The sequence below is a fragment of the Notolabrus celidotus genome, chromosome 5 (genome assembly GCF_009762535.1).
Source record: "Notolabrus celidotus isolate fNotCel1 chromosome 5, fNotCel1.pri, whole genome shotgun sequence".
NCBI lineage: Eukaryota > Metazoa > Chordata > Actinopteri > Labriformes > Labridae > Notolabrus > Notolabrus celidotus.
Window position 1 is genome coordinate 33,241,783 of NC_048276.1, and position 26,303 is coordinate 33,268,085.

The following is a 26,303-nucleotide window of genomic DNA, read 5'->3' on the forward strand; positions in this document are numbered from 1 at the left end:
ATTGAAACAGCAAGTCTAGTTCTTACAAGTAGTTTTAAAATTCTGTCTTTACTGATGAACTACAAAATTACTACCTATACTTACTTACTACCTACGATGCTTGAGGAATCACTCTTTATATCACTCTTGATGAAGTGAGGGAGCTGTTTTCCATCTACTTCTCATGAAATTCTGCAACTATGCTTTACTAAACATAAAAAGGGGGACCTAATGAAAGTTGTGTGTGTGTCAACTGGTAACTTGAGTCGCAGTTTATTGAGAAGTCATGACCCACCTTGCTGGCTCCTGGCAGTAGGTGCAACTTGACATAGGGATCAGAGAGCCCATTGTGATCCATCGGCTTGAGCCCCTGTGAAATAAAAACAGAGAGGACATCATGACATCATCAATTACAATGAGCTACTGTTTTCGCAACATTGGACGTCATCACAACACACAGTAACGTGGCTTATAGAGAGCCCACACACCCTCATCAGCAGCCCCTAGAGCAGTAGTTCCCACAGAGATGGAGTGAATACCTTATAGGTGTAGAAAGGATGCATCCTCTGAAGACTCATTCATAATAACCAGGAGATTTCTGGTTTGATCCTTGTAATGTTAGAAGACAGGAAAGGAGAAATTCCTACCAGTTTGCAACTTATGATGTAATGAGCTGTGGTCTAGTATGCTAGTTGTACATGACAAAAAGTGTGGGCTCATCATGATCATGGAAAATCATTTTCAGCACCTGATTACTCAAATTAAACTCCAGCGGATCTGAAGAAACAGCTCTGCATCCGTAAGAGAAGCTGAAATATTACCTTGTTGAGTTTTGAGGCAAAAAATTACAAAATTAGAAATCAACATCAGGATGAGTCTGCTTGTGTTCACCACTGAGACAATGTTCTGTTTTTTTGGACTGAACAAAAAGGTAAGCTGCAGAGATTGAAAATCCAAATCAATTAAAGTATACAAAGGTCCTCTGTCCAGCTTTTCAGCGACTTTATTCCTTCAACTGTTTGTATTTTAAATACTTCATCTTTTTCATTGCCAAACTTGGTCTCTGAAGTGATACTGGACTGAGTGTCTCATAAACCTCAGACAGGAAAAAAAAAAGTTTTACTTTTCGTTTCTTGAAAGAGCAAAAATAAGAGACTCATATAGAGGGAACAGAAGGTAAAGGTCACTTTTAAAACTACCTAATGCAACATCACCATGATGGTGCTGACTGAGCAAAGTTAAGCCAACAGACCTTTAGTGTTTCCAGAAATGAAATGCAGAGGGGACCAGTGTTCATGCTGCAGCTATTTTAGATTTTGTCTTCAACACCATTTTAGTCTTTTATGCCCTGCAAAGTTTAATCTAGCTGCTAAAAAAGTCATTACATTTAACATTTCTCTCATCAAACTCATTCAATTATCTAATCAGAAACTGGTGTAAGGGTTGTACCAAGTGTTTTAATCTGCAACATTTCACTCTCTTACTCTTTCACATGTTGAATACCTGAGTTGGATAATTAAGCCTTGACTCTTTCATTGATGATATGCTTCTGCTGTCCCTGCTGATATACTCGAGCAAGGAAAGTGCATTAAGCACAAATAGAAGTGATAGGAGAATATTGCTATAATAATAATAATAATAATAATACTCCAAGTCAAGAAAAACACTCTCTGCAGCCACCAAGAGTTAATTTAAAACTGGTAAACATCTTAATAAATAAGCTGGCTAATGTATCCACAAACCAGGATAAACTGAGGCTTTGACACAGAGCTATTAAAGATGATAGCAGTACAAAAAGTCAAATTTGAAACTGTGTCTATGTCACTGACATGCATCAGGAAAAAATCATGAATGTAAATGAGAGGGATGCATGGAGGCAGGGAGGACTGGTACCCACAGCACACTTGTTGCAGGAATGTGACCAAGTTTCAGCCCTCAACTAATCCAGCATGTCACTGGAATGCAGTGTTGATTTAGAATGTCTGACTGTCCACCACTTGTCTTGTGCTTGTCATGGAAAAAAAAGTAGTTGGTGGATCATTTAGCGTCAAGAAGAAAACAAAAGTTATCACCTCATGCAGCACTTGGGGGCACTTATGAGTTTGGTCAAAAACAAATGTTTAACTGACTGTCATGATGTCTTTGTTATGTTTCATCTATTTTTCAAGAAGTTCACAGAGTCAGCCATTTCCTTCCACTAAGTGTGGGTGAATCATACGAGTCAAAACCAAAGCAGCAGAGTTCATGAGAGTTCACCTGTCGCTCTGTGTGAAAGTGATATGATGATTCCTCCTCTCTAACATACTCCTACAGCTATAAAAAAAAACACTGAGAGGAACTCTTCTTAGACGATATACTGTATGTAGTACCAGTCAAAAGTTTGGAAACACCTTCTCATTCATGGTTTTTATTTATTTTAATTATTGTAAACACTGTAGATTAATACCGAAGACATCAAAACTATGAAAGAACATATATGGAATTATTTAATTCACAAAAAAGCAGAATATGTTTTATATTTTAGATTCTGTAAAGTAGCCCCCTTTTGCCTTCATGACAGCTTTGCACACTCTTGGTATTCTCTCAGTCTGCTTCATGAAGTGGTCTCCTGGAATGGAGAGTTCCAGAGTTCATTTGTAGAATGACTTGCCTTCTTAATGTGTTTGAGGCCATCAGTTGTGTTGTTCAGAGGTAGGGTTAGTACACAATGGATAGCCCTATTTGACTACTGTAACTTCTGAACAGTAGTGTATATAGAAAAAACACCATTTCAATACTTGGCCAATCCAGAATCTAGTAATAGTGTTTGGCTATGTTGATTTTAACGGGTGACCATGAGAAGGATCAACAGGAGGTTTATTCTGATCACATCTTCCCTCCATTGTTTAAACCACACTGACGCCAGTCTATCACAGGGCTGGCACACAGAGACAAACAACCAGATGCACTTATGGACAATCCACAGGAACAAATACACAAAAGAGCAGATCTTTGGACTGTGGGAGGATGCTGGTGTACCTGGAGGGAACCCTTGCATGCACAGGGAGAACATGCAAACTACATAGAGAAATGCCTCAGTTGAGATTCAACCCATAAAACTTTCTTGTTGTTGGGCAACAGCCCTAACTACTGCAGTACTGTGCAGCCCTTCAACACAACCGTAATGTAAAAATAACATCAAACTGAGAATCTTTGAACCAAGTGATTTTACACTTGACAGGCTCATTTGTCAAACCCCTGTATGAAACAAAGCTTCTCAGGTCTTCTTCTTTCAGCTTCTTTATTTAGTGCACAGAAACAGATGACACCATATGACACATAACATACTGCATAACACATAACACAGAATACATATGGTAAGGAACAGACACCACACAGAATATATAGACAAGACGTAGGGAGTGTTAGTGTGAGTGTAAACTGGTGGGTGTGTAGTGAACGTATGGAAATGTAGACTCAAACAGAGAAGTCAGGAGGAAGAAGGTTTGATGGTATTGGGTGACGATGTGTTATATATATATAAAAAAAACAGGACAAATAGTAAAAGGAATTAACAAACAAGATCCAGTTCTTTAATAATACAAGATGATTGCTGAGTGTTGAAGCATTCATTTCATAATGTCTATAGAATGTTTGTTATTTTTCATGCTTAGGTTAAAATTGTGAGAATTTGCTGTTTTCTTGGAGGCTTTGATGAATTTCTTCTTCAATATTTCTGACTGATTGAAAAAGCAATCATGAAATTAATCTGCAATGAAAATAATCATCAGCTGCAACCCAATCTCACAGAAAGATCCACTTCAACAGACAGTCCAACGCAGCTTTTGAATTGTGTATGAAACATAATAATCACAATGATTGATTTAAGCAAGGAGATTTTGTTTCATGCAGAACTTTGTATTTTCCTGGGTACTCTTTTATTGAAATTAGATTTTACTTCTGACCATTTTTTACAGAATGATTTTACTCTTACTTCAGCACCACCGTCTTGACACCTTTAATACTGTTCAGCATGTTGCAGTCACTTCCTGAAGATGGAAGACACTAATACTTGAGAGAAATCAACCATGTAGAAATGCGGCGTAATTTTCAGCTTGGAACTTGGAATCAGCATTTCTGTGGATGTATTCCCTCAAACAATAAAGAGCAGAGTCTGTAAATCATCCTCTCTCCAGTATTTTTGAAATCCTGCATGAAGGATAAACCTCTGGTGCTTTGGAAGTAGATTTTTATGACTGCACTGTGTGCCACTCTGGTCTATTGAGGACACCATCAGTGAGAAATTGTTATCTGTGCTTCTTCTTCAATTGATTTCACCCTCTGTGATGGCTGAATACTGGTGCAAAATGTGGAGCCTTGATTCTCAGAGGCAGCACAGCAGACACAGGAATATGAGATGCAGTATATTACAATTTGTTGCTGAACAGACTTAAAATGTGAACTCTGTTTTTATCTGATTCCTCTTCATGTGCATCAGGAGAAACGTCTCACTGTGGCCTCAGCCTATGTGGTTTTAGTAGGGATAGTGTCTCCTGTACGAACTAACCAATGTGATTTAGATGACATAACGATAAATCATCATCATCATCAGTGCTGGAGACGGAAATGTCAAGAATGGTTGTGAGCTTTATGTCTACTCTGTCCAGACTTCCAGACAACTCTTGAATTGGGAGGAAAGGAGGTTATGTGGTTGTCCAGTTCGTACAACTTTACGTTCAACATCAAAACAGACTTTGGGGAAGAAATCTATAAAAGGCCAACATTTGACATCTTAGTATCCATACTTATATAGTGATATGACACAGACTTAAAAGCATATTCAGAACCTTTCAAATATATGTTTGTCAGTACCACCATATACTGTGATCTTTAAGAAATGCAAATAAGTCTAACACAAAACCTGTGATAGAACAATTGAAACTGACTTCGTATTTTAACTTAAATTTCTTTTTCTAATCATATCTCAGTACCCTCGATTTGGTGCCCAATCCATACCAAGTAGTTGTTACATATTGTGCAGTGGTTACAGTCTGGTTAGTTCTGGCCACCAAATCCACTCCGTTTGGTTCAGACTTCACTTTGCTATATGTTTAAAACATGAACTCAGTCACAGTGACGTCACCCGCTTGTTTCTGAAAAAGTATTACGAACCAAAAAACTGCAGTTACCATATTGAAACTACTGACTCCAACTTACATTCTGATAATATAGGAACCAGTGGAGTGAGGCCATTGCCATGAAAAAAACAGCAAACCTCTAAGTATGCCTCTTATTCACAAGGGCCTGTTTCTACTGAACACTTTTTTAACACTTTTAACTTCAGCTGTTTTCTCCACTAGCCACACACAGAATCAGAATATCAGAATCAGAATCATATCAGTTGACAACAGTTAAACTTTTCAAACACTGATTTTCACTTCCCTGAAAGCAAACAGTCAATATAAACAAAAGGCAAGACTTCTGATAGGGGAACTAAAGAAATGGGAAACTTTTGTAACCTTGCAACTATAAGCGCTGGTAAGAAGTGTTTTTAAATTAAAGTTTTGAATGCTGTCAGCGCAAAAAACACTGTTAATGGAAACAGGCCCTAACTGTTAGCCCTCACATAATTGGAATGGATTACTTACAAAAAATATAATCTTATAAAGCCAAACAAATCTGTTTTGGTGTCAGGCTGCTTGAAAAATGGGCATTCTAATTGGGCTCTGATGGGGATTTCTTGGGTTTTGGGGGCAGCCTCGATTGGCCAGTCAAGGAACTGCAGTTTTTAACTTCAGCATTGGCTTCATTTTTTTGACACTGGAGGTTGCTGCTTGACTTTCTTCTTAATTCCCTGTACTTAAGAGTTTCTATCAAACCTTTAATTACAACCTTTGCAGTAAAGAGCACTGGTAATATCAGGCATTGGCAGTTTGTCTTCTATGGTTTAAAATTCTTGGTGGACAACTGAATCGAGAAAGAAAACAAACATTTCACAGTCTGTTTAATGGAAAATATTTTTCTAACCATGGGAAAGCCGCTCACTTGTTATATATCTGTAGTACACTACATGACACAGAAAGGAACACATAGCCACATTAGATGTCCTGAATTATGAGTAGAACATATATTAGTCTGGGGAAATAAGAATAATTCAGCACGGAAACTCCATGTCTTCATAATCTTCTAAATATTTCTTTTCACAGGTGGCATGTAATGAACAGCCCCCGTCCCCGTTGAGAGCCGTCATGCAAAAATGAAAAAAAAAAATCTTTATTATTAGCGGGGTGCCATTATTGTAATTTTCCCCCCTTCTTTATGGTTCTTTTTCTCTGATGGACCAAAAAGAGAATAACAAAACAAAAATGACGTCTCTTCATCCACAATTATCAGGCTTAATGGAGGCGCTGGGCTAGGAGCCCAGCACTCAGCAGGAATTAGTGGCAGCAAAATGACACACTCCACTGTGCCGCTAATAAACAACAGCACTGCCTCAGATCCTTCGAGCGCCGAGAAAAAAAACACAGTGACACGCTCTTCTTTTGTGGACTCTCATAAACATGTCTACATTTTGATGCCACAGTGTCGGATTAACTCTGATATTTAAAGTCCAGACAGACGAGAATGAATCATAAAACCAGACAAAGAAATCAGTTTAAGAGGAAAGTTTGACAGGTATTTTTCTGAGTCTATTTCAATTTATTTCTGTACAACTCAGAGACAGTTATGTCTGCACAGGAAAAACAATTTTAACAGGATTATGTTTATTGTTAGGCAGAATAAATCCTGTTCTTGGATTTTATTGTCACTCTGCAGCTTATTTTCTGCGAAACAAATGTATTATGGATTAGGCTTCAACTCAGACATGGAAAGAGAAAGAAATGTGTATATTCTGTGTTATTCAATGAGTTAGTATGACATTAGAAGGCTCAGATTCTCTACTGCAACTCATCCACAACTGTCATCCAAGCAAAAAGGTGAGCATGATAGAAGAGAAGTAATAAATGAGGAGGAGAAATGCATGGAAATATAAAGGAAGATACTGATGAGGCAAAAGGGTGTTCAAACAATGAAAACTGTGCAGGCTCATTTGATGTCATAGATTGTATTAAACATGGGCGCGGTCTCTGCAACATCAGGCATGAAGCCAATAATGGTGATTTCTATATTTAAAGGTTTACACAGACTAACTTTATGTCCATCTAGACACAGACAGAGGTGGAGACGTCACCTACCCTCATTCATGCATAAAATGCATGATTCCCAGTCTATATGTGATCATAACAGATGTTTTATAAAGTAAAATAAAATTGTGCTGTGTAAACTTTGATGAAATTGAACAACACAGACCAAAATGTATGCTCTGAAATTAGCATTTTCAAATGGGTGTTAGTGGGGTTTCCTCAGCTTTTGGATCCAGCCCCAAGTGGACACCTGAAGAACAGCAGTTTCTCACACTTCTGCATTGAGTTCATTTGTTAGAAATGGAGGTGGCCATTTGCTCAATGTGTAAATGTAACAGTTTGGGTTTTATAATGGAACAGTACAGATGGAAAAACAAAAGCTTACACATAGTGCAGGGGAGGTTAGAAAACCCAATTAGCAATGCTACAAATCCTGATGTCAACTGAGCCCTGAATTTAGTTCTTGGTTGCTTTAACAGAAAGTTTATATTTACAGGTTATCAAAACATATTGTCTTGATGTGAAAACATGCAGAGGAGGTGGAAGTGCTTTCAAAGTTTTCCCTAGCTACCTCTGTACAGTGAAATATCTGTATTAACAAGGTAGAAGAAACTGTTTGTAGCCTGAAAGGTAAAGCCAGGGGCAAAAAAGGCAACTAAACTACCCTGCACTGCTGCTTGCTGCTCATTAAGCGTAATTGCTGTCAGTGTCAGGTAATAGGGCGGCTCAGATGAGCCTGTGAACATTTCCTATTTCCTATCAAGCCCGCTGTAGATTTTGGCAGCAGGAGTTACAGAGAATAAAAACACTGACAGAGATTATAGTTTGTTTTTTAACCTGGAGCTTTAAAGCTTTAAATGAAGATACACAAACAGGGTTTGAGTATTTGTTTACCAGCTAGATTAAAATAAAACAGCCAGCAACATTTGTTTATCTTAATGATTTTTAAAGGATCCATTTTGTTTAATTTCCTTCTGAATAAATGGACTTTGCTTTGATTTGTTGAACCTATTTCAGCAGGAGTAAATGTTCATCCAAATATTTAGCAGGCTTCAGACCATGATGAGGTTTGTGGATGATAAAGTGCATCTATTTATTTAACAGGAAAACTAGATTAGAGAAATCCACATTTTTCATTATACATAGTAGGAAATAAACCATATCTTCCACTGCATTAATCTGTGGTGTATGTCATGAAGAAAATCAGCATGAAATCAACAAATGTTGACACCCTCCTTATTGATTGGACTATTTTTGTATTCTGTGGCCTCGTGTTCCCATCTTCTTTTATTGTATCATCATTAAATGTGCATTCCAGTAATGCCAGAGGCTTTTTTGTGTGCATCTTGTAAAAGCAAGTGTCAGACATAAAAATAAAAATGAAATGTGTTACGATGGCCAAGTCGTGAGCTGCCAGAGGGCTGAATCGAGCAGCCAGGAATTCATCCTCTTTTGAATGTTTCAAGTGTTCCTATTTCATCTGCCTCTGAGGTGAAATGTTTTACTGTACAGCACAAAGTACAAACACAAACCAAAGCACCCAGTCCACCCTTTAAACACAGCTATGGAGGCTGTTTCATTAAAAACAGTGGATGGAAATGCAAATTAGCACAACTTTATTGTAAATGACTTGGATTGTATTCACAGATCTAGTGTTGAGACATGTTTGTAGCTCACACAGAGAACTGTAAAATTCAACAATAACAACAACAGGCAGAGGGATTCCACACAGCCTTTGAAATTAAGGCGATACAACACAGTCAACAATCACTTTGCAACCCCAATCTGTGTGCCAGCCGTGACCCTTTCTCCACAATCTACTTTCTTATTTTCTCTCCTTTTATCTGAGAAGCAGCCAGAGTAAAGGGAACATAAAATATTCTTATGCTTGTTCCATAGCCGGACCAAAAGAGCTGCATCCAGACAGACTGAGCAGTTTATGGATCTGTCACATGTCCATAAAGTTGAGGAGAAGACAATAGGAGATCTGAGCTGCTGGAGACACTTATAATGAAACTGTGCACATATGTAGCTCTAGCGAAAGTTCAGACAGGAAGACTGTAAAGCAATCACAGCAGTTGTTTAACTCTCCTCTCCCTCATTCAGTAGCTCACCCACTTCCAGCCGCACGCTCCGGAGCTGTCATTGGTTAATAGCATAGTGGCACGCCCTTATCGTCAGCCTATCAACTATCTGCTGTCTTTTTAAATGTGTCTCTCTCCTGCTAGTTCCTTCTTGCATTGATGGTGCACACCCCTCCACCTCCCCATCTCCACCTGGTCTCTGCAAGTCTTCAATTCCTAGGATCATCAAACACCACCACCAGTGTCTGGACTCTAGGGGGATTTCTTCAGCTGCCAAATTCACCCATCCTACGCTCACAACATTATCCCCATAGAGTCCTTACGCCAAAGATTTATGTCAAGTTTCATCATTAATTTAGTTGAAATAAATAACCTTTAATATTCACATTGTGTCTTTCCTGATTGAAATGTAGCTGTGATGTTTCTCTTTATTCTGGTCCACTGTAAAGATTTTTAAAAATTTTTAAAATGTGAGAGGCTCCACACATGACGATAAACAGTGACAGATTTAACTGATCTATGACGCATGCACATGTGTGCACAGTTAACAAGTTTACATAATATTTGTCTATTTGTCTGTAAAACACACAATCAAATGCTTTATGAATAGTTTATTCGAGTTGAGCCTCTCAGCATGATGGTGACGTTATGAATATGAAAACATAAATGGCGGCACACCTGACAAAACACTGATAGCGTGCACATGGATCATTCTCGTCTGGGCAGTGTGCATAGGACACAACAAAGTATTCATATGACAAATGCATGCAGAATTTCGGAGAGTTGGGTATGCAGAGGCTCCCGGGTGACACCGGACAGGCTGGTTGGCGCTTGACCGGATGAGGAGGAGGATGAGGATGAGATTACGGTTAGAACACGGTTGCTACGGGATGACAGACACAAACAGAGGATGCTTTGCTGCCTCTACATTTTTACTACAGTAGTTAGACCAAAAAAAATATAAATAACTGTGCCGGTGACGTGCAGTCCGTTGCCCCAATTTGACACCTACTAGACATTTTAAGGTGAAGCGTTTTCTTGTTACTCAGTGCATTTGACGTGACTCTATCAAACAACATGAAAGAACAAAATGATAACTGACCATTGTGTTTGTTCTTATCGTCTTCATTGCATAACATAAGCTTTGGTGCTAATTGGATCTTGAGGCGCTCTAAAAAGTCTATCTGAATGTCAACAGTATTATGCAAACTGCAAACACGTATGACTTTGGAGTAAACAAACATGGTGGACAGGCAGCTAATGTTACGATGGTTGTAAAGCCAAATGTTTCCAACTGTTTAGCTTTAGTTGGTACATCCACCGCCTCAACCATTTCTGCCAAACTCCTCTCTTTGTCCATTCCATTGTGTTATGTGCACAAACACTTGTGTTGTTGTCACACATCAACAGGTTCATCCTCCAGGTCTGACGTCTTTCTAACGTGATGCTTCGTGTTTGTTATCGTCACCATGGCTGTGTTTGCCATGTTTCCTTCTTCTGTCAGCTTAAATGCTGAACATGTTTAACATCTAAAATTTCAAATCAGTGAGGTCACTCTTTACTTACCTCACACTAAAAGAAAATCTCGCCAGCTAATCCTTAGAACCATCAAACAATCAACGCTCTGCTCTCATGTTCTACACCACAAACCAAACGCATAGTCAGGAGCATCTGCAGACCAAACTACTCAGTCTGAACCTATACCCTGCATTAGATGCTTCAGTAGACTGTTACCGATCATCAGGTATTACAGGCTTTCACTAGCTTAGCTTTTGTAGCTCTCAAATGTGTTGTTTTTCCTTTAAATATAACGTGACATCCTCTTTGACTTTCACTATCAGATATTGTCAGAAGTGGTGAAGTTATAGTTTTTAACCTTACATATAGCCTATATAATTAGCAAACTTGGGATACAAAAGTGCAACATGACATGAACATGTTGTGAATAGTTACGTAACTTAGATGGACTTAACTTATATTTAACAGACACGTCTTACAGCAGAAGCTTTCAAAGATGTAGGATTAAGACATTTTGTGTTTTTACAGATAGAAAACATTACCATTATGTACATTACCTTGTTTTTTTTGCACTGCAGTGACCACTTTTAACTGTTTCCTGTGTGCAAAAAGTAGCAAAAAAACCAACAAACAAGCATAATGTCTCCTAAAATTCAAACCATCCCTGCAGCTTATTTTCCGCTCTTCATTTCCTGCCATTGTATACCCCTCTGAGTGTGGAAATGATAGCTCTCTCACTGATATTCAGCCCAACCTTTTGACTGTGAAAACACAGTGGTTGTTATTGAGACGGCACCATGAGAGTTGATTGGAGAGGTTAATGCGCCGTCTTCATCTACCTCTATTGTTGCCTTCAGCAAACACCTGAGCTATCATGTAAGTGGAGGCCCATTACACGGGGTTGGATGGGGATGAGCAGACAGCTGCGTCATGCTGCTGATTGTGTGGGCACACAGTGAATACACAGTTGATCATAATTACTGAAGGCTGGAGAAAAATGACCACTGCAAAAGGCAGATGGGTAACATGCATCAGTGCATCCACACACCTCCCATCTCACACATACTCATTCATAACAGTTCGTCTTGAATAACAGCCTTTAAATGCTGTGAAATGAAGTTCAGCTCTCTTTGTTTATGGAATTATGAGCTTCCTTCTCGTCTTCTAGAGGATGTGAGGGTTGGGCATGTGTGCTGGTGACAGAAAGCACCATAAAAGAGACTGTGAATCGAAGGACCGTTTAAATACTCAAGAAGCATTAATGAGTTTAACGTCAATGCTCTATTATGTTAAGTGCTGAACACTGTGTGCATGATTCTCAAATAAACCCTGAGATTAGCCAAGAGAAAATATACAGCTGAATATTTAAAGTGTTAACCAAACCGTTTGATGTACAAATCTCCTCCAATTTAGTGACTTCCTTATTTAACTTAACCGGCTGTGAGAAAACATAGAATTCATACCAGAATAACAACTAAGCAGCAACCTCTTCTCTCAAAATATGAAGCCCATGGGGAAGTGTTATAAACTGCAATTCATCCGCTTGAGGCTGGCGGCAGAAACACAGGAAACCACATACACACCAATTCAAAATAGACGATCTTTGCAGCATTAATAAACATGTTTACAGCCTGGTTCAAAAAACGGCTTGGCTCTATGAAGCTAATTTCTCTATCGGCACACACTGTACGGGGTTGAATTTTTTTCATAGCGTGACGGTTCAGACATTAAGATTACAAGTTTTTGCCCAAATAAGGACATGACTGACTTGATTGTCAGGCGGGAACACATAGGTGTTGGCTAGGAGACTCAAAGCCCGCCTCTTTACCTCACACTAAGTTTGGTTGGGTTCAACATTTCCAATATGGCTCCCGCCGACGGTTGGCTTCCAAACAGCGCTCAGGAACAGATGGGTGATGGCACGGATACTACGTCTATTATTTATACAGTCTATGATAACAACACACTGGTGCCTGAGGTGAATGTGAATGCCTGGTTCACAAAGCAACAGAGAGTACACAACCGCTATGTTGAGTTAATGCTCTTCATGAGTATTTTCTACACAACATGCCCCATGCTTATGCTTTCTGTCCCCACAGTGCTATCAGCTCTTTAGTCAGCCTGTAAATATGTCTTCATTATCATATCTGAGTGGTAGTGTAGCATGCAGGTGGAGGAATCATTAATCACTGCCAGCAGCACATAGCAGGATAGATATAAGGAAGAGTTAATGGGATCCAGAGAGAGCTGACACACAGTCATATTAAAGAGGGGTTAATGCTTCAAGGGACACCTGGGATCAGAGGAGGGGCTCAGGTCAAGGCTCCTCAAGGCGATCCTGGATTAATGGAAGTAAGCAATATGGAGAGTCGACAGATGGGCCCCATTCGTCACCGATAACTGTCAGTGCTGATGATGGAGAGGCTTAAAGAAGAAGGGTGGAGGGGGACGTGTCACAGGGTCATGCTGGGGCACATTACTTTTAATGTCAGTCATGTCATTGATAACATGTCATTGATTTGGAAAAACACGTCAGAGAGGTTGATCTGTGATGTTTATCGACTGAGACACTAACTAAACCAGCGCTTTCACGGCTGACGGGAGGGAAGTTATTTAAAGGTTGCATGCAATGTGAGGCAATTTTTAAATCCTCATGGACGCACTGCCCAACACAGGACGATGATCAGCAAATATCAGGCTGTTTGAACATTTTGTGGCCAGTTCAATTTATACTAAAGATATCCACTACGGATAAAGCACAAAATATGCATTTACTTAAAGCTGGGGTTGGTAGTCTCGGAAAACCAGCATGAATTTGAATGTAGCTTTTCCTCATGACTCCGTCTAACCTCACCCCTCCTCCCTCGGAGCTCCTCCAAAACGACCCCCCCCCCCTGCTCACATGCACAGGCGCTGATTCTCGACCATATGATCGTGACTGATTCAAAACTGGTCCTCACCAAAACATTATCATAGTGAAAGTTAAAAACACAAACAAACATGGCTGCTGTTAGTACTCACAACTATCATGCTAGCATTATCCAGTTGTACTGGTGACACGATATCAGGAGAAAAGTTATAACACATATATAATACTGTAACAGCTCTACTGTTTGTTAAACGTGTTCAGTGTAGATGTCCTTAATTCCTACAGTGTTGACAGTCAGTGAAGGAGAGGTGTAGAGAGTGCGAGTGGGAGAGAGGAGAGGAGAAGTTTTTCATTCATTCAAACATTGATTGTTGCTTTGTTGGTTGTTGTGATCACGGCCGACAGTGACCAGTTATTAAAGATCAACGTGTTCACCAATCGGCTCGTCATCCCTACAGCGTCCGGACGGACGCTACAGTACATATATATTTTCTGTAGGACTTACTGAACGTCATTAATTATTCTGCTTGTTGGTGAGAGCTTTTTAGACTCTGATCCGGACTACAGTCCTGAGCAAAGCACCTCATCAGGTCAGAGGGGACAGGCCCGAGGACGAGTGAGAGGGACAGCAAATAGAGGCAGGGGAAGTAGAGGCAGGAGCATAGACTGTAAAAAAATATGGACGTAGTATCCGTGACGTGACCCATCTGTTTCTGAAGAGCTGTTTTGAGACCAATCGGCTGCGGCAGCCATATTGCTTCTGTCGAGCCAGTGTGACGTAAAGAGGCGGGCTTTGAGCCTCCTAGCCAACAGCTGCAGTGTTCCTGCAGGCAGCTGTGCCTCTCATTGGAAGACTAGTAATCTCAATATCTTCTAAATTACTGAATCAGAAAAAAATTCACCCCTCTCACAGTGAGAGGACATCGAGAAATTAGCTATTCAGACTACACTCATCTTATTAATGCTGCAAAGATCGTTTTTTCCCCATTCATGTGTATGTGACTTCCGGTACTTCTGGAGCCAGCCTCATGCGGATCCTCGATGAACTGCAGCTTTTAACACTTCCGCATTGGACTCATATTTTTAGACCAGAGGTTGCTGCTTGGGCAGGAGACGGGGACTCGGAGGAGTGCACGCCGCACACTCTTTTTTAGGAACACATCATGTAATGATTACCATCAGGACATAAAGATCATTTTAACCAGTATGACAAAAAGTGTATCTAAATCTGATTACCAACCCCAGCTTTAAAGCAAGTCTGACCTACTGACGATCAGTGTTGTGTTAAAATGAAGATGTTTGTTGAATGCATTCATATTTTGGTGAACTGTTAACTGAACAGCTCGATTTGCAACTTGTGAACGTGAGCGTGGTTCATCACGGAGGCAGAGAACTATTGCTCACATTCTGGGAGGATTCAAGAGGTATGGAGAGTCGCCGAGAGTTATTGAGGACTGTGTTTTATGGCAGCCTGAATCCGATGTACGGCACCTGGCAGGCGTTCAGTTTGGCTTATTCAGTTGTAGTTAGTAGTGCTCATGAAACCAGCTCTTGTGGACATTTGAAGGAGTTTTGTGAACGAATCAGGACAGATTCCAACAGTTAAACACTTTTAAGGTTTTTGAGAGGTGTAGCTTTATGATAATGGAGAATAATTCACTTTTTGTCTTTTTTTTACCATTAGCCCTTTCATGATAGGAGATGTTAAAACCATTGCACCAACATCATCTTTATATAGCAGATCTGCCGGGTGTGTTTGAGTGTTAAAGTCAGAACGTTTAGCCAAACATTCAGCCAACAAAATATAGTTATACGTGTGTTTCTACATTTAGAAAGCTGCAGATTTGTCCTATGTTTAATTGGGATTCTCTTGGCTTGAATTTCAATATCTGTTAAAGATTATTTAGTAGAAATAATATCAATGATTCAGGCCAAGAAACTGAAGCACAGGAGGCTTTACTGAACAAGAATGTAGGTACAGCTAAAAAAAAAAAGAGAAAAGTGAATAGTTACTTTTGGACCATAAACTTAGATCAAAATTTGAAATGAGCTATGAACGTGAGCTAGCTCTTTTGAATCTGTTTGAACTGAACTGAACTTCGAGAGAGCACAACACTGCTGATGTTATATTTCTGTTATCTGGTTTCGCGGCACATCAACCATCCTTCATGTGGTAAAGGCTACGGGCAGCAGAGCAGCGTATTTTACAAAAAAAGAGTAAACTATATTATGAGATGTATGCAAGAAGTTAAAGTCACTATCCAGGCCGAAAGAGACAACTCCACTCTGCAGCTGACAAATGCAGGAAGGAGAGCGAGCAGAGAGAAAATATGTTAGTTATGGTTTGTAATATTTCTGCCCCGTCTTCTGGTGCACGAGTAGGACTGACCAGGCAGTGTTCAAAGGCCCCTGGAGCATATGAAATGTAAACATAAAAACACAATCGAAAGGGAAAAGTGTTTTTTTTTATTTTCTATCTGAAAAGATTCAGGAGCTGATGTAGCAAATGCTCCTTGGTGTCCCCCTAATCTCAGAGAAGAGGATCCCCACTTGTTGAGGACCGTGTGGAGTGGGTGTTCAGACCACGAGAGGCCCTCTTTGGAAGGCTAAACCCTGTTTTCAAAAAAAATGGATGGGTTAGTGACTAGCACTTTGGTTTACAGATTGATGGATGTTTAGTTCTGAAAAGCCAGAGTTAAACTTGAAGATGCTTTCTGGACCCCACATCCTGCTTTAAAGTACAGGTCTCAGTTTCACTCCCTCAATCACTCCATCTCCTGTTAGTTTTATTTCATCCATCTCTGTCTTTTTCCGCTTCGCTATATCTCATTTTTTCAGGGCGACCATCATGGTAGACTGCTGCTCATCGATGGGTTTGGTCCTGCCCAGCCTGTTACAGGATGTTTTTCCTCGCTGTTATTACCAAGAATTTAGTTTTGGTGGATCATTTTTGCTTCTCCAAATGATAGAGTCCAAACATAACAAAGAGTTCTTCCCTCAGAGGCTAACAATTTTTCTGACAACCACTTCTTCTGACATCCCAAAAAACATTCCAATGGATCAAATGTACCAAAATCAAGTTCACGCACATCATGAATAATGCTCTGAGTTGAGTGAGAGTGTCCCAAAAACAAAGACAAGGACGGCTCGCACACTACAGATGATTTAATGCACCAGTGACGTTTTGAGCAGACATCACATCACACAGTTCCGATGTCCCAGAGGATCAAATGTCCGTTTATCAGACAACCTCTAATAAAAAATATCTAGAGGCAATATAACCCAATTATGTCCTGGATGAGCTAATTAGACATCTATTAATGGGTAAAGGTCTGAATATTGTTTGTTATCAATGATGGTCCTCAAATGGAAGAAAGACACTGTGCTAGATCTGGTTGTTTTTTAAAGTAAACTTAAGACTCCCCTTTGTAATCTGGCTTTTCACTAGGAGTAATTTCCTTTTAGCCCTGGACTGCATTATTACCATTATGACCATTGTTTAAGCATAATTTAAATTTATTTTATTTTAAAATTATTTTATTTGCCTAGTATTAATCTCATTTTATTTTATTTTTATGATATTTCTCTGATTATATTTATTTTTATTGATTTGATCGTTATGATTTTATTTGAAGTATTTTCTGTCACTTTCCTTTCCACTTTACTTATTGTTGTTTTCTGTCGCTCTGTTCTTTTGTGAAGCACTTTGGACTGCATGTTAGAATACAAGAAAGGTGCTATATCAATAAAAATGAGTTGAGTTGAGTAGATCTGACCCAAAACATTCTGCTAATCTGATGTTTTATCACTAGTTTGTAAAATGTGACATCTGGAGCATTTCTGATCGACAGAATCAGACCACTTTGATACCAGAAAATTGGGTTAAGACACATTACTGATATGATTTTTTGCTGTATTTTAAATGCCACACACGTCACATTTCTGATGTAAGCTCAGTGTTTTTCTGGTTCAATGAAAAGGAGTGATCATATATCACAGATCTGGTAATCAGGGTTCCCCCAGATCATTTTCCAGGACTTCTCTAAGACACTTTCAGTGTCAATAACATTTGAAATTTAGTAAGTACGAGAACTAATATTATAATACTTAACAGTCCGGTGCCACATCTGTGTTGACCTTTCAGTGCAATCGATATGATTTTGCCACTTTGGATACTGAATTAGGAAACATGTTTCCATTTCGAATCATCTTTTTTTACTTGCAGTGTAAACATAGCACATGCTCTCTACACATTTCAAATTTACATGCAACCCTGATACAAGGAGCCTCTTGCAGAGCATGGTAAGAAAGCAACAGAGTGATTTATCCAGCCTGGGCGTTTGGTGAAGGGCTTTCTGGATATAAAAAGAAACTGCTAATGTAAGCAAAAGAAGAAGAGGAAGAGGGCTTCTGGTTCAAGGAAAGAGAGTGCACAAAACACATAAATTACAACATTAATTACAGAAACTACTGAGCGACACCAGCTCCATTTAATTAATGAAGTGGTCCAACTTTCAGTCCACTTTACTCAGTCATGGACCTGCTTTGCAGGTTTTTGTCAGTAACCAGAAAGTTCCCCTCTAATTAGTTTTCTTTGTGAGTAATCATCGACCAAATGCAGGTTAGAACAAACAGGAACAGTCAAGGAATAAAACATCAATCCACAAGCAACACTGTTTGTTGTGTTGCTTTGGTGTGAAACGGACATGGATAAGGAGGAGGCCAGCTTGGGGTTGGTAGTGGTTTGGATCAGGGTTCACAGGGGTTGGATGTTAGGTGCTTTAGCCTAGAGAAGTATTGATTGGTAGGGACAGGTTGGGATTTGAGCTTATCACAACTGCTTACCTTCCTATATCTGGGGATTGGAAGCTGTTTTTTCCAGCAAACAAAACAGCAACACAGAGACGACGAGAGCATGCAAAAGAGCGAAGAGGAGGAGGAAGAGAGAAAAAAAGAAAAACAGAACATGTGAAATTAAAGTAGAAGCAATTAACATGCAATTAAAACAAGACAGAAATCAAACAAAGACAGAGAAGAAGAAGAGGCAGCAGTCTGTGTGCTTTCTGAAAGGGTTCGGTGGATACAGCTCAAAGCTCGGCTGAAATGTTTTCTTTGGAAACAATCTGTGAGGAAACTGATTAAAGCTGTGCTGGAGCCTCAAGTAAACAACGTATTTGCAGTTTGAGACGGAAAGTAAACTAGTATGAGTTACAAAAGCAGCTTTGGAATTGGCGTGGTGATTTGGAAGCAGATTGGGATTAGTTCAGCAAACGAAACTGCCCAAAAACTTTCAGACAGATTCCCAAGGCACAGAAAGATGACTACAGCACGTTCAGGGCACACTGTGCAGCATACGGCATTTTAAATAGAGTATAATATTCATAAATATGTTTACATTAGTGCATAATCATCTGTACATAAATATAGTTTTGGTTTTGTTAACTTGGAATGAGTCTTTTTTTATCTACAGTACATGAGCAGCATGTCCTCTTCTACAGATGCCGACGTCCTCCACCGCCATGTTTCTACCGTAGCACAGAACGGACAAAGATCTAACACATGCATTTTTGTATGCCAACTTGGAGTGAGACCAAATTAAAACAACCTAAAAAATGAAAGGTTCTGACAGAAACGCTGACGTGCTATTCACTGCAGAAATAAGAGGACACCTTTATGAGCCAGAGATCACAAAGGAAGAACGAGACTCAACAGACGGACGGAGAGAGAGAGAGGAGAAACTTCTTTGCTTACTGAAGAGCAGGAGAGATCCCAAGTTACCTGGTGGTGCAAGTGTGTAAACAAGGAGCCTCATGCCCACAAACTGAGAAATCTACTTTATGTTTTTTATTGCGTAATGAACTGCACTATTTGTTTACCTTGTCAAAAACATGCTGTGTTAGCTGCTGAAGGGGAACACCGAGCTGAAACAAACTCTGTGAGCATCCCAGTGTCAGCCTGATAATGTTCAGCATTTGCTGCTTAAAATGATGCCAAACTGAGACGCAAAAATGTGTGTGGAGAGTATTTCATCATCTTTACCATTTTCTTCTCACCTGATATAATGTAGTTTTATATCAGCCCAGTTTTTGTGATAAAGGATCCGACTTGGCCACCTCATGATGTTATTAGCCTACATCATTTGCATTGCTTACAGATCTGTTCAAGAAATACTTTGTAATCTACATAAGAAACTTATGCTTTGAAAATAATTCTGTCTGATATGATATCTTATTTTTAAAAAGTCCTTATAATTACACTCACTTCCTCTTCATCGCAAAAATACAAGAGCATGAACAAACCAATACTTTTAATTTCTGCTGCACAAAATGTCAAACAGGTGATCACACAGCGGGATCTTACTTAACTGGTTGCAAAAAGTAAAACATGCAAATGAATTTATAAGATTGAGTCTATTGTGCACCTCAGAATATCTACTCTGAGTAACAGAGTTCAGAGAAATGTTTGGGTTGCTTAGCAACAGTCCAGTCCAGTTGTGGAACTACAGCTGTAAGTTGTTTATCATTACTTTTTACTCAGCAGTCATAATAAATATTGTTGCTCTCTCTGTGAGAATGTAATTTGTTCTGATTATTTTGTGACCACTAATGTTTGCTATAGAAGCTTGTGGCATGGCTGTCTGGCAAAACTGGATTTACTTCCAGTGTGCACGAAGCAGAGAAAAGGTTTAGCCTTCATTCATTTGTGTAATTAAAGAAAGATGAAGACATCAAAACACTGTCTTCTGTACTATCTATGACAACTGAGTGTAAGTACTTAATGGTACTAAATTTTAGTGTAATTTTTAATATATTTCTAATTTTCCTTTTCTTTTCTGTTTTATCATATTTGTCATTTTAATTGTGTTCTTTTATGCCTGTCTGAATGTCTCCAATGCTTTTAATGTTTTAATGTAAAGCACATTGAGTTGCCCTCGTGTATGAAATGCGCTATACAAATAAAGCTGCCTTGCCTTGCCTTGCCTTGCCTTGAGAATGTTGAAGTCGGCGCTGCCTTCATTTCTGTGTCATTTTCTTCTTTTAGATGACCCCCCTGATTTAACTGTTGTACCCCCCTGTGCCCCCCACCTTAAAATAATCTGGATCCACCCCTGCTGTAGAAGTATGCTCTATAACACCTGATTGGAAACACTCTGACTGTGAGTGCTGTCATAATCCTGTGTGCAGAGTCGTAACCCTGATCGAATCTGGCAGCTTGTGCTCACAGTCACTCGTGAAGAAATAGGTACAGCATGTCGCTCTTTCACATTCCTTATTTGTGTAGATAAGACAGATACATCATGTTATCAGTGATTCCTGGCAGTGTATAGGTTGTCACATTTTTTAACTCTATAGAGAGAAGAATAGCTGATCTGGCTCAATCTAAAATCTTTGTGCAGAGCTCAACAAATCACATCTTGACTCGAGCAGAAAACTGAACCGTTATGAGACTGATATGCATCATCTCATCTAATTTCATCCTGTAAAGAAAACAAAAAGTGCTTCATAAACTGCTGGACTATTTCTTTTAAGCTGATGACGCACAAACTTAACAATACACCGTCTAAACAAAAGGCAGAGAGGAAAAAAAAGCCTTGGTCTCAAGCCTGACAGCAACAGAACTAACTGTGAAGATAGGAACCACAATTGATTTCTGCTGCTTCACACTTCATCCTTTGTGAATGGAAATGCTGTAAGACATTTCATCAATATTTAGAGCTAAAATGTGACAATTATTCAGATTCTCTTTCATTGACTGTAATGCAGGGAGTACAAATGAAGACAAGTTGTTTTATAGAGTGTGTTAAAACCAGCGACGTGAAAACAGATACAAAACACTGATAATGAATACAAAGAAGCAAAAACGTCTCAAAGATCGTGTGTGTGTGTATGTGTGTGTGTGTGTGTGTGTGTGTATGTGTGTGTGTGTGTGTGTGTGTGTTTGTGTGTGTGTGTGTGTGTGTGTGTTTGTTTGTGTTTGTGTGCGTGTGTGTGTGTGTCTGTGTGTTTGTGATTAGTGTGTGTTCTTCCACAAGCGTGTGTGGGTGTAGTGAATGAAAGTGCAGTCTGCAGAAGAAGGAAGAGAATGAAAGACTGCAGTGGAGTGTTGAGGTAGGTCGTAGTGTAGGCGGTTCTGAATAAACAGGTCTCGGATCTGCAATTGAATAGTGAGACGGCGTCTGATTAAGGGCAATTTTTATGGAGGGAGGTGCAGCCTTGAGAAAAAAGACTCCTCATGTAGCAATTTCCCTTCATATGTGTGGGATGACAGGAAGAGATATGACAAGGCTCTCCTGCAGAGGCAGTACAGCTACACTGTATCAATGCACAAGGTCAGCTCAAAGCCTTGTGGGGCTCTGGTATTTGAAATGAGACACTGAAACCTTTGAAGAAGCATCTGAAGGTGCACAATAAACACGGCTCCTGTCTGAGGAAGTGACTGATTTCAGAAACACAAAATAATTCCCATCAAGAAACACAAGCACAATGTATTCAACACGACAGAACACAGGAGCACAGATTCTGCTGGGGAACAATGTCAAAATGTTTGCTGAGAGTGACTAACACTAGCAGAGCTAGCATCACCAGCTTTGGTCCTCTTTGCAGGTTAATGTCTGCAAGGCTCTGCTCTGGTCAAGTTGTTAAATGCAAGTTTAACTAATGAGCCTATCTACAACTTTATCTCCACTTTCTAGATCAAAATAAGGCCAAAGTAGACCTTGCTAAGAGATGTAATCTGTGCTTGTTTACAGCCAGGTAGTAGAGCATGGTAGCATTATGCCAGTAGCGATTAACCAGGGCTCCAGTCCCAGCTGTGGGGGGTGGCTGTGTTACGGCTTGGACACAATATATGACTGGCATTTTAGGCTAACAATAATACACATTCTAATAATGTGTTAAACAGACTACTAATTCTGAAACAGAATTACCAAATATTCAGCTGACAGGTTGGAGAGTCAGACATGTGTTTCTAAGTTTTCATAGCTACAGATTTTCTTGTCTTTTACATTTAAAGCTGGGGTTGGTAGTCTCGGAAAACTAGCATGAATTTGAATGTAGCATTTCCTCATGACTCCCCCCGTTCACATGCACGAGCGCCGCTGACTTGCGACCATATGATGGTAACTGATTCAAAACCGGTCCTCAACAATGAAACATGGCTATTGTTAGTACTCACAACTGTCATTCCAGCATTATCCAGTTGTACTAGTGACACGATATCAGGAGAAAAGTTATAACACATATATAATACTGTAACAGCTCTACTGTTTGTTAAACGTGTTCAGTGTAGATGTTCTTAATTCCTACAGTGTTGACAGTTAGTGAAGGCATCAGGAGAGGTGTAGAGAGTGCGAGCCGGAGAGAGTAGAGACAAGTGGAGAAGTTCTTCATTCATTCAAACATTGATTGTTGCTTTGTTGGTTGGTGTGATCACGGCCGACAGTGACCAGTTAGTAAAACTTAACGGGTTCACGAATCAGCTTGTCATCCCTACAGCGTCCAGACAGACGCTACAGTACATCTACATTTTCTGTAAGACTTAGTAAATGTCATTAATTCTTCTGCTTGTCAGAGCCCCCGTGGTGAGAGCTTTTTAGACTCTGATACGGACTACAGTCCTGAGCAAAGCACCTCATCGGGTCAGAGGGGACAGGCCCGAGGTCGAGCGAGAGGGGCAGCAAATAGAGGCAGGGGAAGCAGAGGCTGGGGACGGGACTCGTACAGAGTGCACGCCGGGGAAATGTACGCTTTGCAGGAGGCGGGCAGAACGGCAGGACAGGATTTCAATGGTTTAAAATTTTGGCATCCAAAAAACAGTGATTGGTTGGTGTTTTCCCAGGTTTACTCCGTCTGTAGATAGCAGCTTTTCTTTGCTCTTTTTTAAGAACACATTATGTATTGATTGACATCAGGACATAAATATCATTTTAAACGGCATAACAAAAAGTGTATCTAAATCTGATTACCAACCCCAGCTTTAATACCTGTCTATGATTCTACAGTAAAATACAGTAATTCATGTATTTTAGTAAATGTCAGTGATTAAGGGCTGGAGACTGAAGTATAGGAAGCTCTACTGAAAAAGAATATATATGCAGCAAAATACTGAACGTGAAATAGTTCATTTTTTGGACCATGTCCCTCATGTTTTTATAGTCTATCACTCATCCACAGATATGAAGTACAACACAGTACCCTGATATATATACACACAATTCTATAAAAAATGTCTCTGGATGTTCAGGCTGCGCAGCACACTGTCCTTTTGCCCCAAAATGATACATCAAAAGCTTTTTAATGAATTGACGAAAGACTTTTAATGTCCTCCACTTATAAAGTACTGAGGGTCAAGAAATCCCAAAACTAGCTTGTACAATATGTTCAGTTGTATCTGAACACCAAGAGTATTGTTTGAACAGCCACAGTAGAGGGTGGATTGAAATGTCAGCTGTCATAGTGCGAGGTAGAAGAGGTATCAATGAATATAAGGAGAGGCTGTATATTCTGTCCAGCCTCTCAGATAAAAAAAAATCATGCTATCAAGGTGATGCAATTTGTGAAGTAAAGCCAAAACCTATTGTAATGAAAGCAAAGTTTAAAGCACTGACCTGTCCCAAACATAAGCCTTACAACATAAGACAGGTACAACATTCACTCAAAAACGTAGCCAGAAGTTTTTAAGAAATCCTGCCTCACAACAAACATCTCGACTGCTGAATTGATGAGCTGACAGACCAGCTAATGTCGTCGTTTGTTGGTCCTTCTGCTGCAGAGATCCATCTTCAAACTGAGCTAGAAAGGCAGTGGACAGTGAGGATAATCAAGAGCTAACTACACCTGAACACGGGAGATGTGCAAAGACTTCAGACCTGATACCAGATCAGAAAACTAATCAAAGAAGCCAGTTGTGATTGAAACCAATTAAGAGCGGTGATTAGAAACCCACAAAGTGTTGTCAGCCTTTTTGTCTGCAGTGTGTGAGTTACAGGAGATTGACAGGACACTAGTAAAAGGGTAATGTGTTGTTTCTGTTCAAATTCAGAGTGAGTGGGCAACATTTGCCTTACAGAAAGAGGTGTAAAGTTCTAAATTGGGCTGTATTACAGCTCTTCAGAAGCTGAAGAACCAGAACAATTGCAGAGTGAGGATTGCGTCTGTATGCAGACAGGCCTCCTGCAGAGAGAGTACTTCTGGGTAATTTTATGGTTGTATGATGAAGTGGTGAGGCATAAATAGCACTAAGGAGACCTGCAGTGGAAGTGCACTGACAGACACGATCTGGTTTGGATTGATTTTTGGTGCACTGTGATGCTTTTGCAAGAGTTTGTTTTTTGTCGAGAAAAGTTGAGAGGAGCTGAGAAAGTGGCCGAATGTTACTTCTTTATGTTTGCATTTGGCCCACTCAAAATATCAAAACCTGATGCTTCTTTGGACTACTGTGCTGTCTTTCAAATGGAACAAACAAGCTAACAGCCTCATAAAAACTACAAAAATGCTTTTACTTTCAAAGCACCTGTATGGATTAGGATGTTAAATGGCTTCTTGTTATTCACTAGTTTTGGTGTATTTACATTGTTGTGATGAATCAGCCTTCTCCCTTCATGTCAAAATGCATACAAAATATACAGTAAACTCTGAAATGCTCTTTTATTTATTTTTCTATGAGACAGTGTAAACTGCACAAATTACATTTACATCTATATTCACAAATAACAACCATGTGTCATGCATAAATCCTATGTTTTTCTGCAGCCATGTAAATGCTTATATGTGCAGCACAAGAAATGTATTGGATCAAACCATAGATTGTATAATTAATGGACGTAGTATCCGTGACGTCACCCGTCTATTCTTTAACACTGTTTTGAAGCCAATCATCGGCAGGTGCCACATTGGAAGTGCTGAACACATCCTAACTGCTGTTGAGCTAGTGTGAGGTAAAGAGGCGGGCTTTGAGCCTCCTTGCCAACAGCTACAGTGTTCCCACCTGTCAATCAAGTCAGTCATGTCCTTAAATGAGCAAAACTCGTAATCTTAATCTCTTCTGAACTGTTGCGTTCTGAAAAATTCAACCCCTGTACAGTGTGCGCCAATAGAGAAATGAGCTATTCAGACCCAAACTGTCTTTTGAACCAGGCTGTAAACATGTTTATTTCTGCTGTAAAGGTTGTCTTTTTTGAAAGGGTGTCTATGTGGTTTCCGGTGTTTCTGCAGCCAGCCTCAAGCAGATTCTCAATGAACTGCAGTTTATAACACTTGCCCATGGGCTTCATATTTAGAGACAGGAGGTTGCCGCTTGGATAAAACAGACATGTAAATGTAGAAGCATGAAAGAATAATGTCAAAAACAGACATCTCACCCTGCATGACCATAAATAGACTCAGAAAATGTGCCACTATAAACAAAAGCAGATGGATTTTAAGGAAGACTCAGGGTAATGATGAATAACTTTGAATAAACTTATGTCAAATAAATAAAAGATGTATCATTCAAAGTTCTGTTACAAAGTTCTCCTCAAAAAGAAGAGACTGCAGCGTGTAGTTCTGTCAGGCAGAGTTAATGGATTACAGATGTGTATCAGGCAGAAAGGTATCTTTACTCTACCTCCAGGTGTGTTCAGGCAGATTTTCTTCTCCTTCAGTGTCTCCTGTTATTCCTGAAGTCCTTCAATCTTTTAGCTCTTGCATTGTA

At 39.6% G+C, this 26,303-nt stretch overlaps 1 protein-coding gene across 1 annotated transcript in view; it reads right to left on the reverse strand.

Annotated features, from left to right (window-relative positions):
* Positions 1-26,303, reverse strand: part of doc2b (double C2-like domains, beta) — a 192,315-nt gene that overhangs the window by 59,604 nt on the left and 106,408 nt on the right. The window contains exon 3 of the mRNA XM_034682804.1: positions 275-349. Coding sequence (XP_034538695.1) covers positions 275-349 — 75 coding nt within the window. The remainder of the gene's footprint in view (positions 1-274; positions 350-26,303) is intronic.